The sequence below is a fragment of the Engystomops pustulosus genome, chromosome 5, assembly GCF_040894005.1.
Source record: "Engystomops pustulosus chromosome 5, aEngPut4.maternal, whole genome shotgun sequence".
Taxonomy (NCBI): domain Eukaryota; kingdom Metazoa; phylum Chordata; class Amphibia; order Anura; family Leptodactylidae; genus Engystomops; species Engystomops pustulosus.
This window is the reverse complement of record NC_092415.1, coordinates 198,083,759-198,092,266: the sequence shown is the minus strand read 5'-3', so window position 1 is coordinate 198,092,266 and position 8,508 is coordinate 198,083,759. Positions and strand designations below refer to the sequence as shown.

Here is an 8,508-nt window from a genome sequence, read left to right as displayed (position 1 = left end):
TGGCCTCCTTCCTTCTAATATCAACTTTTAACATTATGCCAGGGAGCAAAAGCGGCATATTTCTCCAAACGCACCAGGACAATGGTGTAAAAAAAAAAAATTTACCACTGAATATTATACAGATATAATCAACCTGGGGAGTGAAGACAGGCGTAAGGCAAGTTGGAGATTGTGTTAAAATATTTATTGGAAAAGGTATTGAGTGTGGAATCCGCAGCAGAAAGTCGCAGCTGACCAGTTTTGGCAGTAATTCTCCCACTGGAACCAGTACTGGATGTTTTGAAAAAACTTCAGTTTTAAAAAAAAGAGAAAAATAAAAATGCATCATAGTGTAATCCATCGTCTTACTGCAGCTTGTATTTGGTGTAAAGGCAACAAAAATGTCACATAATAAAAGAAAGTCCTTGTCGTTTACATCACTGTGTGGATTGTAGCTCTATAGGGGGCGCTGCAGTCATCCTGGGAAAACTGCTGCATTCCAACTTCTGTGGCCATCTTGTGGTTGGCAGGAGACTACTCCAGAGCGGCCATTTTCTCTATATTACATGACGTCCCCCCTTCAGAGTGGCCATCCTCTTTATATTACATGAAGCCCCCATGGAGCGGCCATCCTCTTTATATTACATGACGTCACCCCCTCCAGAGCAGCCATCCTCTTTATATTACATGATGTCCCCCCCTTCCAGAGCAGCCATCCTCTTTATATTACATGACGTCCCCCCCTCCAGAGCGGCCATCCTCTCTATGTCAGGTAGTTTCACCCTCCACAGTGTCCAGACGTCGTTATAAATGGTTGCCGATAGCGTCCCTAATATTAATGGCCGGTGTGGGGCCGACGTGAGTCCAGATGAACCCTCTCTCAGGCCGGGTGGGTAGTGTGGGGAACGGTGATGAGCGAGACTTGAAGTATTCAGATGGGGCATGACAGACAAAGTCCAAACAGTCCATTTTCCGGGGAAGATCTTCATCCGGACCTTAAGAATCAAGCAGGAACAAAGTGATTGGTCACAGACCAGAGAGAAGCAGCAGAGTGTAGAGACAGACACTTACCTATTATGTAAGTCGCTGGATCAAAGTGGTCCTTTGGGCTGCAGGCGGTGGGGATGAGCCACGTAAGGGCTGCGCTCTTCTCACAGTACTGATCCTGGACAAAACCCCTGATCTGGGCGTAATAGGATTTACCGTCATCATCATCCACAACCGAGACCACATCACCGACCTGATAATACAGACCCTGCAACAAGGAGCAGAGACGAGCCATAACTAGACGGACATCTATATGGAGATTGCCCATCATAAGGACAAGGGTCCAGTACTCCAGTTCCATAACAGGGGACAACTTCTATACAATGTGGGGTACAAATACCTGGTCACTGGGGATATTGCCCGTCCTACACAAAAAAAATATCCCACAATATAACATTAGACAAACATGGCTGCTACAAACACAAACAGCGCCTCTCTGGCTGGGCCTGGAATTGCAGCTCCACCACATACATATAGATTTAATTCTAAATATCAAGCTATATCTTACTACATTCCTTCCCCCTATATACATATGTATAGGCTGGTCAAAATTGTATTCCCTTCTACTTAAGCCTGTGTCATGTAGAGAGGCAGTCTACTGTATAGCACGCGGCTGTGATCCCTACATGGCGCCATGTATGCATGATGTGGATATGCTGTACCTTGTGGAAGATGGACTCAGACGTCACTATGGTGGATACGGCTTCCGGGGCTTTGATGGGCTGCAAAAGGAACAAAAAAGTTACTGTATGTTCTTTTGGCAGGTTTCCATGGGCAACTCTATCCATCTCACCTAACACATAAGCGACTTATATTCATTGCCTCTAGTAACCAATCAGAGCTCATAATAATGACCTGTGGCAGAGCAGCAACCAATCACAGCTTCCAACTGTCACAGGAACCGCAGCAGACAATGGCTCCTGTATATGGTGGGTAAAAAGTGCATTTTGGAAAGCTCGGGGTGAAAATTTCAGCTCAAAACCCGAGTCTATGATGTTCCCTGAGTCACAGAGAGCGGCTAAATTTGATGATTGTAAACGCGACGGTTCAGACTCCTTTATCGGACACACACACCTTTATATATGAGATTACCTGGCATCAGAGGGGGTGTGTCCTACATTACCAGCCCCTCCCCAGCATGTCATGTGACCAGGGTGATGTCATCTAAGGTCCTGTTACATTTTAAATGTCTACCCATGTGTATATCTGATCAAATGAAATCACAGCAGCCTCCATGGAGGATGGGGAGGAGTAGAAGTCGATAGAGGCCGATGTGTTCATGTGATCAGATACATACATGGGTAGACGTTGCAAATGTAACAGGACATCACTTGACACGAAAAGCCCAATGATGCAACAGCTCTTTCTAATGTTCCAAACAGCAGAGTGTCCTAGCAGTGTGATGAACTGATTTTTGTAACATTGCACCATGGAAAGGAGCCATTTACGGATAAGGACAATGCCTTTTAATCAGAGTTTTTAATGAAGTCTTTATTTTGGGTGGGTTAAATGGCAGGTTCTGAACTTTTAATATTTTATAAATTTTTCACATTTTTTAAACTTTTTTTTTTCACTATTTCTTAAACCATCTAGGGTACATTAACCCTAGATGGTCAGATCGCACCTACCATATACTGCAATACAACTGTATCGTAGTATATGGCATTTCTGCTCACAATACATTACAATGAGCCACAGGCTCATTGTAATGAATAGGCAAAAACCATGTAGCCCCGGGTTAAACGAAGACCCGAGGTTACCATGGCAACCGATTGCGACAATTGCAGGTAACATGACAGTGCCATGCTTTCAGTGCCGCCGGCGACTTTGCCGGCGGCATAGAAAAGGTTAACACCCGCGATCGGTGCAAGCACCGACCGCGGGTGATAGTGATGGGTCTTTGCTGCGATATGCAGCAAAGCCCATCTCTGTATGAAGAAGGCTCAGCCCTTGAGCCCTCTTCATACACCCTTCATAGCTCCATGATGGATGTTCCCTACACTTGAAGGGTCATAGTCACCTGCTCCTCCATCAGTCCCATAGATTAGCCACACATGGGGGCTACTGACCCAATCATACGGGGACCACACATCACATTATCCCCTATTTAGCGCCATTTGTGTGAACCATCCTTACGTTTTTCAGTTTGAAGATATGTCGTCTCCCTTTCCCTTTGGTGGACACCTTCTTTTCCACAGCGGGGGCCGACTTGTATTTCGTGTTCCTCAGCCTGGCCGATCTTCTGTGGATCTCCTGCTTGGACTAGAGGAGATGAGACATAGGAGGGATGTGACCGCACTGACCTGATGATCTGTGGGTCACTCAGGGACTACACAATACAGATATGTCATGTACATGTGTATTTCTAATCCTCCCCTTTAAGGCAGAATTGGCCTCTTCCATCAGCGATTCTCACCCCTCACCTGCTTAGTGCTGCCTCCATTACTCTGCTGGGCGGTGGATGTACTGGCGAAGCTGGTCCCGGTGTAGGCGCTGCTGGTGGCGGTGCTGCCCGTGTAGTTCCCGCCCCCGGCACTGCCTTTCCCGGTGCAGCTGTGGCACAGGATCTCCCCCTGGCTTCCTTTCTTCCACATGGAGGAGGAGGTGGTTTTGCACATGGTGCATGTCGGCTTCACTCCGAGAGGCATCTACAAGGAATCAGACAGATGTCAGTAATAAGCACAGACACACAGTGACCAGAGGGGGCAGTATGGAGAAGGGTGTGCACATTATATAGCCCCTCCCCCATGTGACAAGTCATCATAATCAGAGCAGTGTCATCATTGTCAAGCAACAGAGCATTACCATATACCCAACTAGGATGAATGCATATCATAGGACAGTGATGGCTAACCTATGGCACTGGTGCCAGAGGTGGCACTCAGAGCCCTTTCTGTGGGCACTCAGGTCATCACCAGAGATGACTCCAGGTATCTTCCTGCAGTCCCAGACATCCCAGGACTTGCTGTGCACAGAGCTATATTAAAGTGACAGCACTCCCTGGGAATACTTTCTGCTTTATTGGTGTCCTCAGGTGCTGGTATCAATGAAAACTGTGACAGAGAAGGGAGTATAAATCACAAATTACATCTCTGTGTTGGCACTTTGCGATAAATAAGCGGGTCTTTGTTGTAGTTTGGGCACTCGGTCTCTAAAAGGTTTGCCATCACTGCCATAGCGGAAGGAGGGGGGGGGGGGGGAGTTCCTGAGGCAAATGTACAATGTCTAGCAGGCTGGACCAAATAATCAGATCTAAGGCTTATTCTTAATTACATCATGTACTGGTCCTGAGTTACATCCTGTATTATTCCCCAGAGCTGCACTCACTATTCAGGATAATACAGGATGTAACTCAGGATCAGTACAGGATAAGTAATATCATGTATGTACACAGTGACTCCACCAGCAGCAGAATAGTGAGTGCAGCTCTGGGGTATAATACAGGATGTAACTCGGGATCAGTACAGGATAAGTAATGTCATGTATGTACACAGTGACTACAGCAGCAGAATAGTGAGTGCAGCTCTGGAGTATAATACAGGATGTAACTCAGGATCAGTACAGGATAAGTAATGTCATGTATGTACACAGTGACTGCACAGCAGCAGAATAGTGAGTGCAGCTCTGGAGTATAATACAGGATGTAACTCAGGATCAGTACAAGATAAGTAATGTCATGTATGTACACAGTGACTGCACCAGCAGCAGAATAGTGAGTGCAGCTCTGGAGTATAATGCAGGATGTAACTCAGGATCAGTACAGGATAAGTAATGTCATGTATGTACACAGTGACTGCACCAGCAGCAGAATAGTGAGTGCAGCTCTGGGGTATAATACAGGATGTAACTCAGGGTCAGTACAGGATAAGTAATGCCATGTATGTACACAGTGACTGCACCAGCAGCAGAATAGTGAGTGCAGCTCTGGGGTATAATACAGGATGTAACTCAGGATCAGTACAGGATAAGTAATGTCATGTATGTACACAGTGACTGCACCAGCAGCAGAATAGTGAGTGCAGCTCTGGAGTATAATACAGGATGTAACTCAGGATCAGTACAGGATAAGTAATGTCATGTATGTACACAGTGACTGCACCAGGAGAATAGTGAGTGCAGCTGTGGGGTATAATACAGGATGTAACTCAGGATCAGTACAGGATAAGTAATGTCATGTATGTACACAGTGACTGCACCAGCAGCAGAATAGTGAGTGCAGCTCTGGGGTATAATACAGGATGTAACTCAGGATCAGTACAGGATAAGTAATGTCATGTATGTACACAGTGACTGCACCAGCAGCAGAATAGTGAGTGCAGCTCTGGAGTATAATACAGGATGTAACTCAGGATCAGTACAGGATAAGTAATGTCATGTATGTACACAGTGACTGCACCAGGAGAATAGTGAGTGCAGCTGTGGGGTATAATACAGGATGTAACTCAGGATCAGTACAGGATAAGTAATGTCATGTATGTACACAGTGACTGCACCAGGAGAATAGTGAGTGCAGCTGTGGGGTATAATACAGGATGTAACTCGGGATCAGTACAGGATAAGTAATGTCATGTATGTACACAGTGACTACAGCAGCAGAATAGTGAGTGCAGCTCTGGAGTATAATACAGGATGTAACTCAGGATCAGTATAGTATAAGTAATGTCATGTATGTACACAGTGACTCCACCAGCAGCAGAATAGTGAGTGCAGCTCTGGAGTATAATACAGGATGTAACTCAGGATCAGTACAGGATAAGTAATGTCATGTGTACACAGTGACTGCACCAGCAGCAGAATAGTGAGTGCAGCTCTGGGGTATAATACAGGATGTAACTCAGGTTCAGTACAGGATAAGTAATGTCATGTATGTACACAGTGATTGCACAGCAGCAGAATAGTGAGTGCAGCTCTGGGGTATAATACAGGATGTAACTCAGGATCAGTATAGGATAAGTAATGTCATGTATGTACACAGTGACTGCACCAGCAGCAGAATAATGAGTGTAGCTCTGGGGTATAATACAGGATGTAACTCAGGGTCAGTACAGGATAAGTAATGCCGTGTATGTACACAGTGACTGCACCAGCAGCAGAATAGTGAGTGCAGCTCTGGAGTATAATACAGGATGTAACTCAGGATCCGTACAGGATAAGTAATGTCATGTATGTACACAGTAACTGCACCAGCAGCAGAATAGTGAGTGCAGCTCTGGGGTATAATACAGGATGTAACTCAGGATCAGTACAGGATAAGTAATGTCATGTATGTACACAGTAACTGCACCAGCAGAATAGTGAGTGCAGCTCTGGAGTATAATACAGGATGTAACTCAGGATCAGTACAGGATAAGTAATGTCATGTATGTACACAGTGACTGCACCAGCAGCAGAATAGTGAGTGCAGCTCTGGAGTATAATACAGGATGTAACTCAGGATCAGTACAGGATAAGTAATGTCATGTATGTACACAGTGACTGCACCAGCAGCAGAATAGTGAGTGCAGCTCTGGGATATAATACAGGATGTAACTCAGGATCAGTACAGGATAAGTAATGTCATGTATGTACACAGTGACTGCACCAGCAGCAAAATAGTGAGTGCAGCTCTGGAGTATAATACAGGATGTAACTCAGGATCAGTACAGGATAAGTAATGTCATGTATGTACACAGTGACTGCACCAGCAGCAGAATAGTGAGTGCAGCTCTGGAGTATAATACAGGATGCAACTCAGGATCAGTACAGGGTAAGTAATGTCATGTATGTACACAGTGACTGCAGCAGCAGAATAGTGAGTGCAGCTCTGGAGCATAATACAGGATGTAACTCAGGATCAGTACAGGATAAGTAATGTCATGTATGTACACAGTGACTGCACCAGCAGCAGAATAGTGAGTGCAGCTCTGGAGTATAATACAGGATGCAACTCAGGATCAGTACAGGGTAAGTAATGTCATGTATGTACACAGTGACTGCAGCAGCAGAATAGTGAGTGCAGCTCTGGAGTATAATACAGGATGCAACTCAGGATCAGTACAGGGTAAGTAATGTCATGTATGTACACAGTGACTGCACCAGCAGCAGAATAGTGAGTGCAGCTCTGGGGTATAATACAGGATGTAACTCAGGATCAGTACAGGATAAGTAATGTCATGTATGTACACAGTGACTGCACCAGCAGCAGAATAGTGAGTGCAGCTCTGGAGTATAATACAGGATGCAACTCAGGATCAGTACAGGGTAAGTAATGTCATGTATATACACAGTGACTGCACCAGCAGCAGAATAGTGAGTGCAGCTCTGGGGTATAATACAGGATGTAACTCAGGATCAGTACAGGATAAGTAATGTCATGTATGTACACAGTGACTGCACCAGCAGCAGAATAGTGAGTGCAGCTCTGGGGTATAATACAGGATGTAACTCAGGATCAGTACAGGGTAAGTAATGTCATGTATATACACAGTGACTGCACCAGCAGCAGAATAGTGAGTGCAGCTCTGGGGTATAATACAGGATGTAACTCAGGATCAGTACAGGATAAGTAATGTCATGTATATACACAGTGACTGCACCAGCAGCAGAATAGTGAGTGCAGCTCTGGAGTATAATACAGGATGCAACTCAGGATCAGTACAGGGTAAGTAATGTCATGTATGTACACAGTGACTGCACCAGCAGCAGAATAGTGAGTGCAGCTCTGGGGTATAATACAGGATGTAACTCAGGATCAGTACAGGATAAGTAATGTCATGTATATACACAGTGACTGCACCAGCAGCAGAATAGTGAGTGCAGCTCTGGAGTATAATACAGGATGTAACTCAGGATCAGTACAGGATAAGTAATGTCATGTATGTACACAGTGACTGCACCAGCAGCAGAATAGTGAGTGCAGCTCTGGGGTATAATACAGGATATGTAGGTATGATTACACTGTATCAGTATAATACACGGAGCTGTAGGTGACCCCGGGGCAGTATACACCGCTCATACATATAGACGCTGGTGTGACTATTACAGATACTACATCTCCCATGATGCCTCCTCTCCTCCGCCCTGTATATAACGCACGCAGTGTGTACAGACCTTGGTAACCGCCGGGGCTCGGTCCCGCCCGGGCACAGGGGTGCTGTACACCGTATACACTGCACGACTGCAGCGCGTTTTAAACACTTCCGGTTCACGGCGTAACTTGTAAAGTGATTCGCTAATAGCGGGATGACGTCATTCTTGAGAACAAATAGTAAGACTGGACAGAAGAGGCGGAAGTTATTACGTCATTTGTAGGCGACGGGATGATTTAAAGGGACCGCTACATAAAAGTGGAGGCTAATGTGTAAGAAAGGGAAAGAAGCTCAGGGATTGGTCAGGTGGAATTTTAAGGCTGGAGCCAGCGGCAAATTTAATTTCCAACCCGGGCGAAGAATAGTAACAGGTGGAATCCCTTTGGATGCTGGGGAAGCTGCTGCAACTGAATTC

The 8,508-nt window shown here is 45.5% G+C and overlaps 1 protein-coding gene across 1 annotated transcript; it reads right to left on the bottom strand.

Annotated features, from left to right (window-relative positions):
- Positions 1-162: 162 nt before the first annotated feature.
- Positions 163-8,266, bottom strand: GATAD1 (GATA zinc finger domain containing 1). The gene is made up of 6 exons (XM_072154320.1): positions 8,116-8,266; positions 3,450-3,674; positions 3,163-3,288; positions 1,689-1,748; positions 1,051-1,234; positions 163-974 (listed from the first exon to the last, which is right to left on the bottom strand). Exons 2-6 carry the CDS (start codon positions 3,672-3,674, stop codon positions 784-786), a joined length of 786 nt encoding a protein of 261 aa, XP_072010421.1. The 5' UTR covers positions 8,116-8,266; the 3' UTR covers positions 163-783.
- Between the last annotated feature and the right edge of the window lie 242 nt (positions 8,267-8,508).